This window comes from Acomys russatus, chromosome 5 (genome assembly GCF_903995435.1).
Source record: "Acomys russatus chromosome 5, mAcoRus1.1, whole genome shotgun sequence".
Taxonomy (NCBI): domain Eukaryota; kingdom Metazoa; phylum Chordata; class Mammalia; order Rodentia; family Muridae; genus Acomys; species Acomys russatus.
In genome coordinates, this window is record NC_067141.1 from 14,479,486 (window position 1) to 14,502,137 (window position 22,652).

Here is a 22,652-nt window from a genome sequence, read left to right on the forward strand (position 1 = left end):
AAAGCAAGCAGTCAGCACTGCACAGCTGGAAGGCACCATCAGCATCCTCAGCGGCCACTGGGGATACAGCAGAAGACCATGGCAACCAAACTGTCCCTGGTCCTCCAAGACCAAAGTACAGAAACAACAGAGGAAATTGGGTTCACAGCTTCCCTCTCACTTCCACCCAGGAGAGGGGCTCATATGCCCTGGCTCAGGCTTTGAGTGTCTTATAAGACAATGCTCACACAACTCTGTAAGCAGTTGTGTGTGTTTGGCCTTAATACAACTACCCAATGGCAAATCAGTTACAAAAACTCCATATGCATCTCAGCGGCAGCAATATTGTTGCTGTGCCACAAAAGAGGCATTTTATAAGAGTTCTTTATGCATCCGCGACGTAGATTTATTTATCCACAGTCATGAAGGCCATGCTTACCAACACTGAATATAGTTCAGAATTCTAGAAAGCAAACCAAATTCTAAGTCTGCATTTTCCCTTCTGCTTCAAGGGACAGGATAGCCATTTATGTGACCCTTCCAAAGAAGCTTGCTCCTAAAGCACCCAGATGTGTCACAGAGCTGCTGTCAGCTACCCTCCAATGTGAAGCTCTCAGCTGTGTTACAGAGCTGCTGTCAGTCACCCCACACCCCACCCGGAGGCAGCAAAGGCCTCTGGCATTTTGCCTTACATGACTTAAAAAAAAAATCTTTCATGCCATTGGGTTGAGTCATCTTAAAGATCTGCTTCTGAAGATGGCTTCCCAGCCAGACACTGAAAAAAACTACAAGGTGGAAGGGTTGCCTGGCTGTGTCTGCCTTTCATAAGCCTTCAGCATTAGGGAAGTGATTTCCTTGTCATCATATGAGGCGTTAAAGGTATGTTCTACATGTGGGAAAGACGGAGTCTCTACGCCGAAGAAAACAGGATCCGAAGAGAACAGATGAGTAACTTTGGGTTCTTTGTCCAGTGGCTACTAACAAGGATGGCAGACATAGGCTGTACAATGAGAATAGCATTCCATGTGGTCATAGCTTTTGCAAGCATATGGATTCTGCCTAATTTTTAATAAGTTGAGCCTTGCAGGGAGATTTTTATCTCCAGAGTTGATCGACTAGATCTGGTTACCAGTTCACATCTGAAAATGGTTATGGTCCCATAGAAAGCCTCCTCTATCTGTCAGAACACAGGGTCATTGTATTACAGTCAAGAAGACAATGTGGTAATTTGCTTAGCTCTAAACGGGGCAGGAGACAGAGGTCTGCAGTGCCCGGGCAGTGGCTTTCTTGTAGAAACACCACTGTTCCCAATGTAAACAACATGCCCATGCCAGCACTCTGTGAAGGGCAGCCAGAGAGACGCTCCTGCTGGGTCTGGAAGCAGAGCCTTGTGAAGCACCATAGATTTCTTTGCTCTCCAAAGTTGCTCATGGCCACTCAGCTCAAGGTCAAATGTCAGCCTGGACTAGAATTCGAGTCTTTCCTGGTGTGACCACACCCCAACCTTTCTTGTCTGCACTCCAGGCTCTCTCCAGAGCTGCTGGCCAGCACCCAGACCCCACCTGTTGTCTGAGAACTTCAGGGTGCAGGGCCCGAAGGCCTGTCAGCATGCAGGGGCCCCAGACCTTCCCAAAGGCCCTGGCTACAACCCAGGATAGGGATTCCAAAACTAAAAACTAAAAACAAAACAAAACATTCCAGGCTCCACCTGGGGTTTCCTGAGCTGTGGGTATGGTACCATAACACAGCCTTGGGGAGTTCGGGAGTGTTCTTTTCCAATAAGGGCTTGAGCAGAAAGTAAACATCTCATCTTGGATCCCATCAAGCAGGATATTTCAAGTCCGCCAGAAAAACAAAAGCCCGGGATGGTACAAATGCCTGCTACGGCGCCCTGCGCAGTAATAGACACTGCATAATTTAATAAGTTACAAGTACCTGAGCAAGTACGCAAAGCACCACAGCACAGCACCAACGGCAGTAGCTCACAGTTCTGAGAATAACGGTGTCTTAAACACTCTGAAAATTCTAAAAGTTGGTACAAAAAAAAAAAAAAAAAAAAAAAAAAAAAAAAAGTCACTCCAGTGGAGTTGAAGATAGTGCAAACTTCTGTCTTAACTGTTGAGGATGGTCCGGGCTTGCTTCTCACTTGATGTAGGCATTGTAGGAGGGTCTGGGTACTTGATGCTTCTGGGCAGGTCTGGATAAGAGTATGACAGAAAGTGGAAAACAGAACTGCAGTTAGACTCTCAGATACAGCTCTGTAGACATAGGAGCCTGAAAGAAGTCATCTCCTGCACACTGGTGGGTCTCCCGGGTTAGAGTCTACTGGCCCTGACCTGAGGTTAAAGGCCAGTATAGGGTTTTTTTTTTGGGGTGGGGGGAGATGCTGATCATAACAAGGATCTCACTGAAGAACTCCTGGTGATCTATGATAGGTTACCTTCCCACTACCCTTACCCTGCCTCCCCCCGCCCCGAGCTCTGCCTTTCATCTATGAGTTGATTCTAGAATAACACCGTTAGACAGACAGAAAAATGGATATGAATTGCTCAGGTAATTCTTAGTTTTTCCGTTTTCGATTTATTTATCTGGATATCTCTGCATATGAGTGCAGGTGCCAGTGGAAGCTAGAAGCAGGTGCCTCTCTGATCCCCCTGGAGCTAGATTTACAGATAGTTGTGAGTTATCACCCAGTGTGAGTGCTGGGGACTGAACTCTGGTCGGCACGAAGAACGGCAAATGCTCTTAACCATTGAACCATCTCTCCAGTCTCGAACTCTGTGTTTCCAGCAGCCACACGACATGGGCGAACTTTGAGTTTTATCAGTAAATCTCATTTAGCTATTATCAGGATCTCAGTATGCATCAGCATTAAGTGCTAAGAGAATCAACAGGGGCAGAATTAAGTGTTCAAAATCTGGCACTTGTTTACACTTTTGTATATTTCAATTTTATTTTTAACCAGCTCCAGCATGCTTGGTGGCTACTGGATAGCAACGCTTAGCTCAAGAGATAGGGAGCCAGGCTGCTAGCAGTAAAGGGGTATTATGGAAAGAAGTGCTCCCCCACCAGCCCCATCATCCCCGTGGAGCGTTTTAATCTTGTAGAACATCAAAAGTAACTCCAATGCTATGAAGTTTCCCCCCTGCATTTCCACAGTGGTGAGCTAGACTGTTCTCTTAACCCTCTGACCAGCATTATCTCTGAGATTTATGAGGCAGTCATTTCTTTCCCAGGCCAACATTCTTCCCAAGAGCCGTAATGAATCACTGCCGTGGGTCTTCCCTTGCAGAGATAGGAGTTACTGACCATGCGGCCTGGCCAACAGTCGGTACCTTTGCTTCTCTGGTGCTCAGAGAGCTCACAGCCTGCTAAAGGGCACGCGAGTGAGAAGAGTGGGCTGCGGGTTTAACAGTCTGCTAGTCAGGTACGGTGGCTCACAGTTAACAATCCTAGTGCAAAGGAGGGCGAAGGATCAAGAGGTTTGGGTCAGCCTGGGCTACTAGGGAGCCCAAGGCTGGGGGTATGTGTAGCACTTGCCTAACATATTCTTGCCTGAGAACTGAGAGAAAATAGCAAAAACCCCACAAGGGAATAATTTCCCCGAGAAAGAGGTTCAGCTGCAGCATTTGCTGATTTCCATGTTGCTAACACTCCCAACGGCACCAGCAACTATGGAAGATGGGAGAGCGCCCAGCATGCCATGGACTCCACCACAGAAATACCTGGTGTGAGCAGCCTCAGCAGTAAGTATCTGGGAGCAATTCCTTTTGAATATTTATTGCCCTTGTTTTAAATTCAACTTGATATACTTAATTAGTTCATCTTATTTTATATATTTTTAGTTTTTCAAGACAGGGTTGGTTTCTTTGTGTTATTTTGTTTGTCCTGGACTCATTTTGTAGAGCAGAGAATTCACAGTGATCTGCTTGCCTCTGCCTCCCGAGTGCTGGGATTACATCTATGCGGCACCACGCCTGGCTCAACTTTAGTAATTAGTGTTGGCTAGATTGCAAAGGCACGAGCCAGCTTCAGTGCCGCTGTGGGTAACCTCTCCCCATGGAAGTAGAGTTGGGGCTGCGCCTGCCTCATCCCCTGTGGGAGAGGATGGCGATGACCACAGCCAGAGATAGCCTATGTGGGTCACTTAGCTATGGGGAAGGCCCTAGTCTAGGCACAGCAGGTCTCAGTGAGCATGGCAGAGGCCCAGCCTTCATACAGACACAAATAACAATATTTGCTTTAATGCCTGCAGGAGACTGGGCTGGGCCATTGTCAGCAGCTCAGCTGTCTCATACTGCTGTGATCTCTCAGGTAAGTGAGCCATTGCGGAAAGCCCTGGGGAGATGCAGTGACTGCTTCCTGGTTATTTTTACACTTCTCTCCCATCATTCTCATGTCAGGGGCAGGTAGGAAGCATGGCTTAACACCTGATAACTGCACACCGGTGTGGTTAGTTCAGTTCCCCTATACCACTAGAGGACACCCACCTGATTGGGGCTGAGCGGTGCCCAGGCTCCTGCTTCCCTGGGGTCCTCACCAAGGCACCAGTGAGCTGAGAAGTCCTGCTCAATGGATCGGCAGGCAGAGGCTTCTGAGGAGGGCTGGGCTTGCGGGTGCCCTGCAACAGACAACAGATCACATGTGGCTCCTCAGTTCGGTGGCCAGAACTGGACTCCAGGACCCAGCAGACTTCTGGGAAGCAATGCACATTACTACACAGTGATCCTACAATACAAGGTAGGAACTATCTTTCGCCTTTTCTGTAACAGTTAAAAGAATTACATCGGTGCAGTCAAATGTGGCTCGTCTGACCCCACAGGTCTTAGGGGTATAGTGGATAGTAGGAGTCTCTCCCAGTGTCCCTAGGGGGTGGATGTGAGTCTAACCATGGCTTCAGACAACCTCTGGTTCATAAAGGACTGGTGCAACTGTGGATGTACAGCATCCACAAGACACCCATCCATTTCCTGGTGTGAAGATCTGAGAAAATAGCTGGGTTGCTTTGTAGAGCATGCTGTAGCTCTTCTACCCGGATGCTTGTTAGAATTTGTTGGGGAGGAGCCAAGCAGTGGCTTGTAGAATAGGTAAGGATCAGTGAGGACACTATGGGGTGATGTGTCACTGGCCACAGTGGGCAGAGTGAGAATTTGGGGGTATTCTATATTGGGTCACATCCAAAGTCCACAGTGGGACTCACACAAGTCTACCTCTCTGAAAAACAAAGTAATCTCTCTTAAAGAACACACAAAATGTTCCCAACACATAGATAATTATTATACCAGCAGTTACTCATGTGCCAGCTTTAAGTGCTTAATAGAAACATGGAAAACCTCAAGATACCTCGTGGGGTACCTTCCTAGCTTCCCCTGGAGAATACCAGTCAGCAAGTATTGTCCACACTCTCCTGGGGGCCCAAAATAGGTCTGGTCAGCTTGGCACTTGGCACTTCTTGGCCTCGTCACTGAAGGGAAGGGACTCTGAGTAACAGAGTAAGAAACCCCACAGGATAGGATGTCCTGTAACCAAATGAGCTGATGCACTTTCGTGACTAGCCATGGTGGGGCACACCTGTAGTACCAGCCATTGAGGCTACACAGCAAAAAACACATCTGAAGAGTCACACAGGACCTGCATTGTCTTAGGACTCAATAGCCTGGGTGTGCAGTAGCCCCCAAACATTACTGAGAACACTTGTGATGTTTTCACAGCTCCTGTACTAAAATCACGTGTCTGTCCCAGAGTGTACCTCAGAGGATACAATACCAGAGTCACCGTCCAACAGCTCCCTGCAAAGGGAAGGGGCCACTACAGAAGTTGCTAAACCACAGCTGCATGGGAGATGTGCCAAGAATGAACAGTAGACAGACGGGGGCCAGACATACAGGTGACATGTCTGCATCAGATTTCATTAAAGGAAACACGAGAAGGCTCTAGAATATAGACAAATGCCTTAGGTAGGAGTAAAGACCACACTGCCTGTGCACACTCAGGCCTGAGCTTTTGAGCTTGTGAGCATGTGTAGAGATGATAATAGCACCCTCCTCCCCACTAGGGGTGGTACGGAGGACTGACACAGAAAAGCTCTTAGCCCAGGCGGGGCATGCAGTCGCCCATGATTAGGAGCTGCTGCCCTTTGACAGCTGTGACGGACAGCAATCTCAGCCTAGCAGCAAGCCTGAGTAATGAGGACCACACACAAATCACACTCTAGTTCTCATCATAGAACAAAAGAGTATGAGCACTATGTCCATGTATAGTGTAAAAATGAAGCACATCCTCGGGTTCCGCCATCATCCCTTACAAAGCAACACTAACTCTGATGCTGAATTTGACTAAGTAGCCAGTCTCTGCCATAAAGATAGCACTAGGGTTTTACTGCTAATGTGGAAGAAAAGGCGAGTTATATGCTACAGTCTGTCTTAATGTGTTTGGATTTATCATGGCAACTTAGAAAATAATTATGGCTTGCCTGATTTATGCTCACAGTCTTGTTGTTCATCATGTTCTCTCAGATGGCTCTCAGCTTTGAGGACAAATGGTATGTTCATCCCAGAGATAAAACTCCAAACATCCAGGATGCTATAGAAAGTCCTCCAGCCCTCAGGACAGCAGAGGTCCCCCATCTGTCCTATATTGCCACAGACAGGACACGGTATGGATGGCTGCATATGAGGTGTGGCCTTGGAAAAATGTAGCTGCCTCTATAGGAGCTAACAAAGGACTCCAGGGGGCTCATACTGTCCCTTTTTTCTTTAGTCTGTATTTTCAGCAAAATTCAAGCACCATTCCTGTTCCCTCAGGTCCTGGAGAAAAGTCCTACTCTGACTGTCACATGGGGTTCTGGACCTTTGCTTTCCACCTGTGTTCTAGTGATGGTAATAATACACCCCAGAATTGCAGCATTCTCTCCTTCCCTCCCCACCTCTCTCAGCTTTGAAAATAAACATGCCAGAATAAAGATGTAACCCTGTTATCTTAACCATCACACTGTTATTAGCTTTTACATGGCCTACAATAGCGAACATGTCCTGCTAGCTGAGGGTTCTGGGCAGGAAGACTGGAGGCCATCATGGAAAGCCAGAGCTGCCATTAACATGTTTTACTGTAATAAGTAAGTCTTGTCTCTGGCTAAAAATGATGGAAATTATGACCAGACAAGACTGTAACTATTTCCCCCACAGATTTTCTATTATTTGTTGATTTCTAGGATGGGACAGCCAGTAAGGAACTCATGACAAGATGAGTTTCTACCATTTAGAACTTACATAATCTCATTTGTTAGACACCTACTGCATTCACTAGACTAGTCTTTGGTGTGCCCAAGAGGAACGGCCCCCAGGACTTTTCAAATGGAGCAGCACAAATGCGGAGTGGTTGCAGTCAGTGACAAGGGAGCCTCGCCAAGGACGACACAACACTGAAGAAGGATCTTGGGCATAAGGGCGAGGCCTGGAAAGTCAGGGGCAGGTCCACAAAGACACCGTCCAGCCCTCTTCCCCACTGTCAGCCTGAGGTTTGCCCAGGGAGTGAAGGCTGCTACAAAGATGCCTTCCTTTCTATCGCATCTTCCCTAGTAGGGCATATTGGCAAGTGGAACTTCCTTTCTTATACATGCCAGCATTTCTGACGAGCCAGGACCTAAGTCATCAGATTTCCAGACCTCAAATCTCAGCTGACCACACTGTTCCGAAGGGAGTGCATCTCTATCAGATCCAAGTTGAATTCACTGCTTAGCACAGTTGGAGGGATGAGTTGAACCTCTGGGTGAGTTGGCTATTACCTGCTTGCCCTAAAACCAGGTTTTAAATTGTCTCGGATATTGGCTCTTGCTTCCCAGTCACAGCCCCCGAGAGTCACTCACCACCCTGTTTGAAGGGGGTAGGTGATGTGGAGCTCCTAGACTCCATTGCTTCCTCTGCTGCTTCTTAAGCAAAGCTCTGTGTTTCTGCCTTTTGCTGGAAGAGCCTGTCCTGGACCGGCTGGTCTTGTTGTACAGGAATTTTAGGCTATGTATGATATAGATTAGGCATGTGGTTAGAAGTGCATGTTGGTTAACACACGGCTAAAAATCTATCTGCCTTCCACAGAAGACACAGAGTCCCCTTCCTTGAAAGTGCTGTGGTACCACAAGGCGCTGCCTGCTCTGGCCTTGGTGTCAACAGCGGCCTGTCCTGTAAAGACAAAGATGGCTGTGGCTCTATTGCATTTCAAAAGATGGATGCATGCCTTCTGGACCACGCGGAGGCTGTACACAGTGCCAATGAACAGCAGAGTTGGAAAAGACAGGAATGGAAGATGACTAGGGCAGCTAGCTGGCTACCCTGACTGTGGTAAGTCTGATACTTTCCACTCTAAGCTCTCTTCCTTTCCTTTGTCCATTTCTCTTTCCTTTTTTTTTTTTTTTTTTTTTTGCCCTTCCCTTCTCATTTATTTATTTATTTAGTGACTGAGTCTATCACTATGCAGCTCTGACTGTCCTGGAACTCATTCTATAGACTAGGCTGGCCTCAGACTCACAGAAATCGCCCCTGACTTCTGCCTCCCAAGTGAGTGCTGGGATTAAAGGTGAGCACCGCTGCACATGGGTAACCTTGAACTTTTTGTTTTCCTGCCTCTGACCTCCTGAGGGCCGGGATTACAGGTGTATACCACCATGCCATCTTTCTATGAACCCAGGGCTTCGTGCACAGTAGACAAACACTGTAAAAACTAAACCAAGTTCCTAGCCTGTGAGCGCCCCCTCCCCCTTCTTAATGCTGCAGGTGGAGAATGTGGGTTTGAGCCCCTGACTTTCCCACCTTTGCCTCCTTGCTTATGGAATATGCAGCCTTATTATGCCCTTATCCTCCATATACTGGAGCTTATGGTAGCAGCTTCTCTCAGCTCACAGGGGTAGAAACACCTGCCAATTACTCAGCTTTGTACTCAGTGCTCAATAAATGTGTGTTTGAATGATTTTATAACCACTAAACATACAACCACAGGCTCCTTGTACCAAAACAACATGCACACGTGAGCGCGCGCGCGCACACACACACACACACACACACACACACACATTTGGTGATAAATATAACAGTGGAAGTGAATCCTACCATTGCTGTCTGAAATTTCCACAGTGTAGATACACAGTGCACAAACCAGGTCTGATCATTCTCTTAGAGCTCATTTTCTAGAAAAGACTCAGTGCAGTAACAATTAGTCTTCCCAAGTGATGGGTTCAGGTTTTAAAAGTCCCTGTTTCTCTAATGCAGCTGGGATCATGTTCTCAGTTCAGTTCTGTAACTCGCTGAGATTTTTACTTCCTAGTGTTTCCCAGGAAACTCAAGTGTTTAAAGAAAAACAGACCCTTAAATTGAGTGCACCCACACATCAGCGGGCATCAACCAAATGCCATTTTATGGGACAGATGTTTAGCAAAGCAAATGGGTAAGTGCTGTGCCAGTGGCACACAGACGAAGCTCTGCTTGTAAGGAGAATGGTCACTGATGAACTGAAGGTAACACTCAAATCCTCTAGGATCTGAGCACATCAAGTCTGACAGTGGAAAAAGTCATGTAGACCTGCCACATCTTAGCCCTGTCTCCTCGAGATGCAATTTTCTGTGAGCTGAGAAATGTATTTCTTTTCTGGGACACCAAGCATGTTTTTGTTTAAACTGTGACTCAATTAGCCCAGTAAGTGAGAATCGCCTGATTAATGGATTTCAGCTGGGGTGTCCTGGGAGTCCAGGGATCCTCCCAGCCATGGGCCATGTCTCTGCTCCCCTTCTTCCAGCAGTACTGCTGAGCACCCTGTAAGGCCAGGGAGATGGCTCCGTCGGAAAGTGCTTGCCACTCAAATGTGGGGACCTGAGTTTGCATTCCTATTACTTGTAAAAAATCCCCACATGGTGGTGTCTGTAATGACAGCACCCCTGTGAAAAGATGGAGACACTCACCCTATTGTCAAAAACCACAGGCCCTGCCTCAGCGGGTGGAAGGAGAAGTAACTGCTGCAGGCTGCTCTCTGAATGCCACACGTGTGCACACAGCATGTGCAAGCAGGGACAACACAAGGACTAAGCACATGATGAGAAGCATGTTTCAAGAGGCACATTTGGGGATAGGAGAATGAGGTGAGTTTATGGAGCATGAAGTGTTTTCTAGAAAAGCAAGGGTAGCCCATGTGACCCTTATGGCCCCTCATCCCTGGAGTGTTTCTGTGATAAATTTGGACAAACAGCAGGGTTAGCCATGGAGGCACATCTGTGTCATGCCTTGTGGGATGGTACCCAGGGAACTGTAAAGTGTCAGTGGAGTCAATGCTTGCTGCCAAGTAAGAGTCACCTCTAGATACTGCTCACACCTGCATGGAATGGATCCCAAGTTCCTATGTGTGATGTGTTATTGCAGTTAGTGGTATCACTTGTCTCTGGAAGGCTTTATTCATGATGACTGGTGATTAAAGGGGAAGATTTCCTTAGTTTTACAAAACAAGGCTTTGAGGTGGCTGCTTTGAAAGAGCCATTTCTGCAGGCACTGACAATGGAGGGAGAAAACCATTGTGCATGACTCCTCTTGGGTCACGTGGTACTGTTCAGGGATGGCACCTGCTGAAAGAGAGAACTAGGATACCTCAGTATAAGGGAATCCATGGGGTAGATGTTTACATGCTCCAGGGGTACCCAGGTAAGTGTGCAAGGCACTGGATGTTGGTGCATATCCTGGGGGGTGACAGCTCCTGTCAGAATCTCAAGTAAGTTCCCAGCCCAGACAGGGTTAGGATGTGCCTGCTGCCCTACAGCAAGGTAAACCAGGACAGACCAAGGTAAACCAGAAGAACACATGGAAGAGAGAACTGAACTGTCAGCAGTCCAAAATAAAGCAACAGAAGACACCATCTAAATATGCTAATTGGTGGTAAGTGGGAGAGAGTGTATGAGCATGTAAGGAATGAGTGACTCATAAAAGAAAAGGTACACTAATGTGATAGTCAAAGCCAGAGTTCCTGATACGCCAGAAATCAAGATAGAATAAAGGACAGAAATTCCTTTAAAAAAAGAAACTTCTACATCAGCAAAGAAGACTCTACCTTAAAAATACATATACATATATATATATAATCACACACACACACACACACACACACACACACACACACATATATATATTTTTTCAGGGGCAGCACCAGATAATTCACAGAGCACAGTCCCAAGGCAGTCCCATGGAGCTTGCTGAAATGAGCTCAGGATGTCCATTTCTGGACTTCTTATGCATCAACATGTTTATAGCAGGAAATTGGCCATGATACAAGATTTTAGAGTAGAGAATCAGCTGAAAGCCAAGCCTTTTTCCCTATAGGGAGCTGCTAGGTATAAAGTAGTTTGAGTGTTACCAGCAATAAAAGAAATACAGAGGGAAATGAGGCTGTAACAAGATGGAATAAGCAGTTTATCTTATTCCTCTTGATACTTGGAACAAAAACATCATTAAGAAATTGATAGAAAACTGAAAATTGGCAAAAGACAGACTACCTGGTGAACTCTAGTCTTAAGGAACTACCCAGCGATGGTCTTTCTGTGTGCACATGGGTGCAAGCCAGAGCCCCATCCAAGACGTATAAAGGGAGCAACAAGAAAACAAAATATGTAAGTACACACAATCTGGAAATAACAAAATGGCATTAAAGAAATTAAAACAAAAGAAAGCCTCCCCTCTGTAGTCATAAGCCTGGGAAGAAGGCAAATAAATATTTTGACCATATATGCTTTTATTACAGCTCAACCACAGACAAAAACACCCCTTCCTAAAATAATAGGTCACATTACTTTCCTGGAGCAGAGACTGTGGAAATAACTTGTGGTGGATTTCTTATCACTGTACAGTCCAGACAAAAGGGGAGGAACCCTTCCCACAAAATGGCAACCTAAAATTCTATACCTAGCAAAAATATCCTCATGGATTTAGACAAAGGGATGCTAATGATATGTTAACAATAGACTTGTTTCAAAGAATAACAGAAGGCTTTTCAGACAGAAAGGAAATGATGAGTTGTAGACCATCAGGAAGGGGAAAGAGCTGAAGGGATCAATATATGAACACATATGATCAGCTCATTGTTTTAAAGAAGTCTCTTTGGCTGAAAGGAAAAATTCCATTTGAAATGGTTCTTGATGCCCATAAAGGCCACTTACAATATGTGTAGATGTGTGTCCAAGTGTATGTGCACCACATGCCAGCCTGCAGAAGTCATGTGGGCTCTGAAAATTGAAAAAGCAGTAAATGTTCTTATCCTCGGAGTCATTTTTCTAGCTCTGAAGGCCATGATTTTAAGACATCTGTTATTTAAAAACGAATGCAACAAGACCTAAAAACTTGGGTGTCCACATTTCTCCTGAAGCAATAAAATATTGGTACAAAGCTGTGATAAGCATGGATTGATTTCCAGAGAGATGTTTTTTCCAATCAAGGCAAATTTTGACCCTCGGGAGATAGCAATATTTGAAAACATGCTTACAATTGTTATTATTCATTCATAGGGGTCAGTGATGCTGAACAGCCCACAAAAACACAAGGATATCGGGATCCAAGATGGCGGCGAGCAGTGTGGACCGCGTGTGGAGGCTCCAGTGAACAATTCAGGGAATTGCACAGATTTCTGAGCCAGGAACACCGAGGTCCGAACATCACGGCAGCGGGAGTGCTCCACGGTTCGGAGGAACCAGGGTGCGGAGGACCTGCGTGCCCCTGCACACGGGAGGAGCGTGGATTTTCTCTGATCGGAGTGGCAGCGGCAGAGGCAGCAGCACCAGCGGCACCAGCGGCGGTGGCTGAGGTTTGCAGCTCATAGCCTTCCGGTGGAGGCGATTGGTGTGGTGGCTGGTGGGAGTTGCTGCAGGAGAGGGGACTCGGGGCAGGATTTGGGTCGCGTGGAGCCTTCGGACCCAGACTGCCTCGGTGAACAGTTCGGCTCCAGAGTCCCCGGTACTGGCCCAGCCCAGCAAGCAATTCTGCCTGAGGCACTAACTCAGCTTCGGCCACAGCTCCTCTGCTGTGGCGCAGACTTAGTGGAGCACTCAGTTCCACACTAGGCACCACCTCAGCTCAGCGGCAGCTCCCCTGTGGTGATGCAGCCTGGGCAGAGTGCTCGGTTCCAACACCGGCACTGACTCAGTGCAGCCTCAGTTCTCCTGCTGTGACGCAGGCTGGACAGAGCGCTCGGTTCCACCAGCTCTAAGACTCTGGTTGGACACAGTGTGCAGTTTGAATCCAGAATTCCTGGCTGAGATTGGTGATCAGTTCGGGCCCTGAGTCAATAACTGACCGCAGCACGCACTTTGGGCCAAAAGGCCCTAGTGGAGCTTGGTGCGTAGTCCCAGCCCAAAAATTCTGGCTGGACCCTGTGTGCATTTTGGGCTCAGAATCCCTAGCTGAGCTCGGCAGACAGTTCAGGCCCTGAGAATCTAGCTGAGCTCAGCCCGTGGTTCAGGCCCAGTGTTCGTGGCTGTACTTGTCAGGGAACACAGAAGGCTGTGGATACCTTGGCTTGACCCAACGCTCATTCAGAGACCCAGAACAATTGCAGGATCCACAGCACAGGGGGGCTGAGGATCACTGGCTGTGAGAGACCAGAACAACAGGGCTAACCTCCTAACATCCACACCAGTGAAGCTTTGAGCTCCCAGCCTAGGGAAATCATGAGAAAACAAGTGAATCTATCATCAGACATCCTCCATCCAACTCTGGAAGCTACCCAACAAAAACAAAGACGGCAAGATGTCTAAAGGACAATGAAAAAGCATACGCAAAAAACCCCAAAACAACATGGCGTCTCCAGTTTCCAGCTATCCCAAAGAAAACAACCCAGAGAACTCAAATACAACGGAAATACAAGAAAATGACCTCAAATCCTTAGTAATGAGGATGATAATGGAGGAAACATATAAAATTCGTAATAAAATGCAGGAAGACGCAGCCAAACAGGTGAGAGACATAAAAGAAGCACATAGAGTGGAACTGGAAAAATTGCAGGAAAATGCAAACAACCAGATGAAAGAAATAAATAAAACGGTTAAAGCTCCGAAGACCTATAAAGAGGCAATGGAAGAAACTCAGGAATATACAAAAAATCAGATGAAAGAAATAAAAAAATCAGTTCAAGATCTGAAAATGAAAATGGATTCAATGATAAACACACAGACAGAAGAAAAACGAGAACGTGAGACCTCAGAGAAGAAGGCAAGCAACACAGAGGCGAGCTTTTCTAACAGAATGCAAGAGATGGAGGAACGAATCTCAGGTCTAGAAGATACAATCACAGATCTTGAAGCAACCATTAAGGAAAATGCGAAATCTGACACAAAACATCCAAGAAATGAAGGACACCATGAAAAGAAGAAATCTGAGGATAATAGGCATTGAAGAAAGAGAAGTTATCAGTCTCCAAGGCCCAGAAACTATTCTCAATAAAATCATAGAAGAAAATTTCCCCAATCTAAAGAAAGAGATGCCTATAAACATACAAGAGGCCTACAGAACACCAAATAGAATTGACCAGAAAAGAAAAACTGCCCGTCACATAATAATCAAAACACAAAACATACAGAACAAAGAAAAAATATTAAAAGCTGCAAGGGAAAAGGGCCAAATAACATTTAATGGCAAACCTATCAGAATTACACCTGACTTCTCAGCAGAGACCATAAAAGCCAGAAGGGCTTGGACAGAGATCCTGCCAACCCTAAGAGACCACAGATGCCAGGCCAGACTACTCTACCCAGCAAAACTATCAATAACCATTGATGGAGAAAACAAAATATTCCATGACGAGAACAAATTCAAACAGTACCTATCCACAAATCCAGCTTTACAGAAGGTACTAGAAGGAAAACTCCATCCCAAAGGGTCAAGCTACAACCAAAACTACTCAGGAAATAGATAACTATCCCATGGCAAAACCACAACTACACAAACGCTCGACTGGAACCAACATCAAAATTAAGACTCTGAACAGTCACTGGTCATTAATATCTCTCAACATCAATGGTCTCAATTCTCCAATAAAACGAAACAGACTAACTGAATGGGTGCATAAACAAGATCCAACATTCTTCTGCATTCAAGAAACACATCTCACTCATAATGATAGGCATTACCTCAGGGTAAAAGGTTGGAAAAAATATTCCAAGCAAATGGTCACAAGAAGCAAGCAGGCGTAGCCATTTTAGTATCGAACAAAATAGACTTTCAACCAAAATTAATCAAAAGGGATGAGGAAAGACACTTCATACTTATCAAAGGTAAAGTCAACCAAGATGACATCACAATTCTGAACACCTATGCTTCCAATACAAAGGCACCCACTTTTTTAAAAGATCTGCTAAAAAGCTGAAACCACACACAATAATAGTGGGGGACTTCAACACCCCACTCTCACTGAAGGATAAGTCATTGAAACAGAAACTAAACTGAGAAATAACATCATTAACCAATGCCGTGGGTCAAATGGATCTAACAGATATCTATAGAACCTTTCACCCAAACAAGAAAGAATATACCTTCTTCTCTGCACCCCATGGAATCTTCTCCAAAATTGATCACATCATAGGTCACAAAGCAAGCCTCAACAGATACAAGAGGATTGAAACAATACCTTGTATCCTATAAGATCACCATGCTCTTAGGCTGCAATTCAACAACAGCAGAAATAACAAAAAGCCTACACGTACCTGGAAACTAAACAACTCTGTGCTAAATGACACCTGGGTCAGGGAAGAAATAAAGAAAGAAATCAAGGAGTTTCTGAAATTCAATGAAAATGAAGGAACAATGTACCCAAATTTCTGGGATACATTGAAAGCAGTGCTAAGAGGAAAATTCATAGCACTAAATGCCTTTAAAAAGAAATTGGAAACATCGCACATAAGCATCTTAACGACACAACTGGAAGCCCTAGAAAAAAAAGAAGCAGAAACACCCAAAAGAAGCAGAAACACCCAAGAGGAGTAGACGCCTGGAAATAATTAAACTCGGGGCTGAAATTAACAAATTAGAAACTAAGAAAACAGTCCAAAGAATCAACAAAACCAAGAGCTGGTTCTTTGAGAAAATCAACAAGATAGACAGACTGTTAGCCAAACTAACTAAAAGGCAGAGAGACAGTATTGAAATCAACAAAATCAGAAATGAAAAGGGAGACATAACAACAGACACTGAAGAAATTCAACGAATCATAAGATCCTATTTTGAAGGCATATATGCCACAAAATTTGAAAATCTAAGGGAAATGGATGATTTTCTTGATCAATTTCACTTGCCAAAGTTGAATGAAGAACAGATAAACAAGCTAAATAGTCCCATTTCCCCTACAGAAATAGAAGCAATCATCGATAGTCTCCCAACCAAAAAAAGCCAAGGGCCAGATGGTTTCAGTGCAGAATTCTACCAGACCTTCAAGGGCGAGCTAATACCAATACTCTTCAAGCTATTCCAAAAGATAGAAATGGATGGAAAATTACCAAATTCATTCTATGAGGCCATAGTCTCATTGATACCTAAACCTCACAAAGACTCAACAAAGAGAATTTCAGACCAATTTCTCTTATGAACATAGATGCAAAAATACTAAATAAAATATTTGAAAAACGGATACAGGAACACATCAAAGATATCATTCATCATGACCAAGTAGGCTTCATTCCAGGCATGCAGGGATGGTTTAATATACGGAAATCCATCAATGTAATCCACCATATAAACAAACTGAAAATTAAAAACCACATGATCATCTCATCTCCTTGGATGCAGAGAAAGCATTTGATAAAATTCAACACCCATTCATGTTTAAAGTTTTAGAGAGATCGGGGAAACAAGGCACTTTCCTCAACATAATAAAGGCTATATACAGCAAGCCAATAGCCAAAATCAAAGTAAATGGTGAGATACTCAAGGAAATTCCTCTAAAATCGGGAACAAGGCAAGGCTGCCCACTCTCTCCATATCTCTTCAATATAGTTCTCGAAGTTCTAGCCAGAGCAATAAGACAACAAAAGGAGATCAAGGGTATCCAAATGGGAAAGGAGGAAGTCAAATTATCCCTCTTTGCAGATGATATGATAGTGTACATAAGTGACCCTCAAAACTCCACCAGAGAACTCCTAAAGCTGATAAACACCTTCAGCAAATTGGCTGGATCCAAAATTAACTCAAAAAAGTCTGTAGCCTTCCTATACACAAATGACAAGCTTGCAGAGGAAGAAATTAGGAAAACCACACCCTTCACATTAGCCACAAGCAATATAAAATATCTAGGAGTTACCCTAACTAAGCAAGTGAAGGATTTGTATGAAAAAAATTTCAAAACTCTGAAGAAAGAGATTGAAGATGACCTGAGAAGATGGAATGATCTTCTTTGCTCATGGATCGGGAGAATTACCATAGTAAAAATGGCCATCCTACCAAAAGCAATCTACAGATTCAATGCAATCCCTATCAAAATACCTACACAATTTTTTAAAGACATTGAAAGTTCAATTCTGAACTTCATATGGAAAAACAAAAAACCCAGAATAGCTAAAACAATCTTGTACAATAAAAGGTGCTCTGGAGGAATCTCCATACCTGATCTCAAACTGTACTATAAAGCAATAGTAATTAAAACAGCATGGTACTGGCACAGCAACAGGCTGGTTGATCAGTGGAATCGAATCGAAGACCCAGATATGAATCCACACACATATGGCCACTTGATTTTTGACAAAGAAGCCAAATCCATTCAATGGAAAAAGGATAGCATCTTCAACAAATGGTGCTGGTCTAACTGGAGGTGTATGTGTAAAAAAATGCAACTGGACCCATATTTGTCACCTTGCACAAAACTCAAATCCAAGTGGATTAAAGACCTCAACATAAAACCAGAGACACTAAGCCACTGAGAAGAAAAAGTGGGAAAGAGCCTGAAACATATTGGCACAGGAGACAACTTCCTGAACAGAACACCAACGGCCCAGGCCTTAATGTCAACCATTAATAAATGGGACCTCATGAGGCTGAGAAGCTTCTGTAAGGCAGGAGACACTGTCAAGGGAACAAAGCAACAGCCTACAGACTGGGAAAAGATCTTCACCAACCCTACATCTGACAAAGTTCTAATATCCAAAATATATAAAGAACTCAAGAAATTAAACACCACCAAACCGAATAACCCAATTGAGAAATGGGGCTTGCAACTAAACAGAGAATTCTCAACAGAGGAGTATCAAATGGCTGAGAAACACTTGAAGAAATGCTCAACCTGCTTAGTCATCAGGGAAATGCAAATCAAAACAACTCTGAAATTCCATCTTACACCCATCAGAATGGCTAAGATCAAAAACTCAAGCAACACCACATGCTGGCGAGGATGTGGGGAGAGAGGAACACTCCTTCATTGCTGGTGGGAATGCAAACTAGTACAGCCACTTTGGAAATCTATCTGGTGCTATCTCAGAAAAATGGGAATAGGGCTTCCTCAAGACCCAGCTATTCCACTCCTTGGAATATACCCAGAAGATGCTCCAGCACACAACAAGAAAATTTGCTCAACCATGTTCATAGCAGCCTTATTCATAATAGCCAGAACATGGAAACAGCCTAAGTGTCCCTCAGTAGAAGAGTGGATAAAGAAACTGTGGTACATATACACTATGAAATACTACTCAGCTATTAAAAACAAGGAATTCCTGAAATTTGTGGATAAATGGATTGAACTAGAAATGATCATAATGAGTGAGTTAACCCAGAAGCAGAAAGAATCAAATGGTATATACTCACTTATATCTGCATACTAGCCCAAGGGGCATGTCCCACAAAAGCCTTCACTTACCAGGAAACTGGGACAGAGGGGAAGGCATCCTATTGGGACTCTAAATGAGAGACGCATGGGAGAATAGCAAAATAAAAGGATACAGAGGGTCCTAGAAACCTACAAGTAGAACAATATGATAGGCAGATTTGGGCCCAGGGGTCCCGCTCAAACTAAGGCACCAGCCAAGGACAATACAGGAGGTAAACTTTAAACCCCTTCCCAGATCTAGCCAATGGTCAGAATATTCTCCACAGTTGAGTGGAGAGTTTGATATGACTTTCTCACATACTCTGATGCTTAACATTTGACCATGTCCCCTGGATGGGGATACCTGGTGGCACTCAGAGGAAGGACAGCAGGTAGCCAAGAAGAGACTTGATACCCTATGAGCATATACAGGGGGAGGTAATCCCCCTCAGGAACAGTCATAGGGGAGGGGAATAATGGGAAAATTGGGGGGGGGAAGGGAGGAATGGGAGGATACAAGGGATGAGATAAACATTGAGATGTAACAAGAATAAATTAAAAAAAAAACACAAGGAAATCATAACACTTACCTGGCCCAACATTTCAAAATGCAGAGGAAATAACATTGTAGATAAGTGAACCTCAAATACTAAGGAATGTTTACAACCAAAACAAAACCTGATGGGCTCAGGCACATCTGTGCTTGGCTACTTTAGCATCCCCTCTCAGGAACTGATTAAGCTACTAGGCAGAAAGAAAATGGACATTATTTTTTTTTTTTTTTATCAAATATCAAATAAATAAAGACCTGAAACGACAGTCTTTTCTTTCTCATTATGACCTTGCTGGTATCCATGTGAGAACCCGAATACACGCAATACTTCAACTGAACATTTCACTTTGTCCAACCATTTAAAAATCTGTATATTTTTCAATCTCATATTTCACTTGAATCTTTCCTGAAGGAATAAAAGAACTCCAGCTGAATCTTTTCTAAAGAAATAAAGAACTACAAAAATAATCTGTCTAGATCTTCCAAATAAGAATTATTTGTAAAACAAAAACCACAGCTCTCAAACAATCCACTCACAGGTAATTCCACATTTGAGCAGCATGCTGTTATTAGAAGAATATTTTATAGGCTCTGTAGTGATAAGGTAATGGAGAAACAACTTTACGGTAGAAACGGGCTGTAAAATTATGTACACATAGAAAACCTCTATGTTAAAAATATAAATATATAAAATAACAGGGAAATATGACAGCAACATTTAAAATGTTTCTGATTCATTATTCAAATTGCCAACAGTACCCATTGCCACTTTCAACATGTTGTGGTTGAAATCTCAGCTTCTTACACTTAAAGAAATGCTCAACCTCCTTAGTCATTAGGGAAATGCAAATCAAAACAACTCTGAGATTCCATCTTACACCCATCAGAATGGCTAAGATCAAAAACTCAAGCAACACCACATGCTGGCGAGGATGTGGGGAGAGAGGAACACTCCTTCATTGCTGGTGGGAATGCAAACTAGTACAGCCACTTTGGAAATCTATCTGGTGCTATCTCAGAAAAATGGGAATAGGGCTTCCTCAAGACCCAGCTATTCCACTCCTTGGAATATACCCAGAAGATGCTCCAGCACACAACAAGAAAATTTGCTCAACCATGTTCATAGCAGCCTTATTCATAATAGCCAGAACATGGAAACAGCCTACGTGTCCCTCAGTAGAAGAGTGGATAAAGAAACTGTGGTACATATACACTATGGAATACTACTCAGCTATTAAAAACAAGGAATTCCTGAAATTTGTGGATAAATGGATTGAGCTAGAAATGATCATAATGAGTGAGTTAACCCAGAAGCAGAAAGAATCAAATGGTATATACTCACTTATATCTGCATACTAGCCCAAGGGGCATGTCCCACGAAAGCCTTCACTTACCAGGAAACTGGGACAGAGGGGAAGGCATCCTATTGGGACTCTAAATGAGAGACGCATGGGAGAATAGCAAAATAAAAGGATACCGAGGGTCCTAGAAATCTACAAGTAGAACAATATGATAGGCAGATTTGAGCCCGGGGTCCCGCTCAAACTAAGGCACCAGCCAAGGACAATACAGGAGGTAAACTTTAAACCCCTTCCCAGATCTAGCCAATGGTCAGAATATTCTCCACAGTTGAGTGGAGAGTGGGATATGACTTGCTCACGTACTATGGTGCCTCACATTTGACCATGTCCCCTGGAGGGGGAGACCTGGTGGCACTCAGAGGAAGGACAGCAGGTTGCCAAGAAGAGACTTGATACCCTATGAGAATATACAGGGGGACGTAATCCCCCTCAGGAACAGTCATAGGGGAGGGGAATAATGGGAAAATGGCGGGGGGAGGAATGGGAGGATACAAGGGATGGGATAAACATTGAGATGTAACAAGAATAAATTAATAAAAAAAAAAAAGATAAAAAAAAAGAAATCTCAGCTTCTTCAGCTGTGGGTCTCTAACTGAACATGTAGCAACCAAGAGCTAATTCAAAGCCAAATGTGTACTGGAGTTGTGGTGTTCTGGCAGTGCTTGCCCATGTCGCATCCTGTGACTTCACTGTGGCCTTGGTCCTGAACACACAACACGACCGACCACATCATAGATCCCTGACAAACACTGCTCAGAATGCCTCATCTCGGATCCAAGACTGTTAGGTTTGCTGCTCGCACAGAACCAAAGGCTTAATGACAGAAAACAAAGACTTTGAATATTTTCCTATCATTTCTTACCTATATAACTGGAGTCCTAGAAAAATTCCTCAGGTAAAAAGTACTCAGGGCAGAAGAGTTTTAAGTTCTGGTTTAGATGATAAACTATACTACCATGGAAATAACTTTTAATATTTAAAAAAATATTAGTTATAAAGTATCGTACAGCTACTGCACCTTAGGCATTGTATATGGGTTAACTCAGTAACCATCTGAGTGACTTAAGTCCACTATGGTAGGCAGTTTGCCCAAGTTTACATGTTAGCAACTAGCAGAGCCTAGATTTGAACTGCATCACATCCAGTAGCATGGGAGGCATACCTGGGCCTGCCTGACTGCAGGATTGGCAGGCAGGGGCCTGGCAGGGCCGATGGATGCACGTGGGGCCTGGTGGAGGGGCAGGAGCACTCGCTGAGGTGACTGAGGCTGAGGGATGGCTCGAGTGTTGAGGGGTCTGCTGATGTCGATGTTCTGGCATTGCAGTGAGCGCCTGTCCTGCATGGTCAAAGCAGAGAGTCAGCTCTGATGGGTGACACTACGCAGGGAAGAAGAGTGCTAACTGGTCTGTGACCACTGCCTCTGTGAGAAGGGAAAGTCCAGGGTGTCTATCTGAAGGACTGCATTTACTTATTTACACTTCAAAATTTGAAAGGAAACACCCCCTAAATTTCGAGAGATGTGTTTTTATATAGATTTAAACAACCACCACAACAACATTACAACCCAAAATGGTGACAGTAGCATTTGGAAGGGCAGGGCAGGGGGACTGAGAGTTTGAAGCTAGTGTTGGCTAGGGAGAAGGCCACCTCAATTCACCTGTCTTCAGGCTGGTTTAAATTAACAAACCAGTGAATGAAACTTGAAGTACCCAGTATGAAGACACAGACTGGATCACAAGGTGTGAGCTTAGTGTGCACAGGGCTAAGGGTACTGTGAGAGCTGCCCGCTCCAGTAATTGAGGTGCTCCTCTCTGGACGAGCTTGCTTGTGTTGGGAGGAGGACCAGAGCAGGTACAGCAGAACTGGTATTCCACACTCTTTTTTATAAATACTTTCATTGACTGCTACCCAATTTTCTTAATGTGCATAAGTGTTTTTATTCTTTGTTTCCCCCAAGATAGGGC

The 22,652-nt window shown here is 44.3% G+C and overlaps 1 protein-coding gene across 1 annotated transcript in view; it reads right to left on the bottom strand.

Moving 5' to 3' along the window:
- Nucleotides 1-2,033: 2,033 nt before the first annotated feature.
- Nucleotides 2,034-22,652, bottom strand: part of Adam12 (ADAM metallopeptidase domain 12) — a 328,346-nt gene continuing 307,727 nt past the window's right edge. Inside the window, exons 21-23 of the mRNA XM_051145478.1 lie at nt 21,851-22,024; nt 4,470-4,600; nt 2,034-2,176 (exon numbers count right to left, since the gene is read on the bottom strand). Coding sequence (XP_051001435.1) covers nt 2,122-2,176; nt 4,470-4,600; nt 21,851-22,024 — 360 coding nt within the window. The 3' untranslated portion in view covers nt 2,034-2,121. The remainder of the gene's footprint in view (nt 2,177-4,469; nt 4,601-21,850; nt 22,025-22,652) is intronic.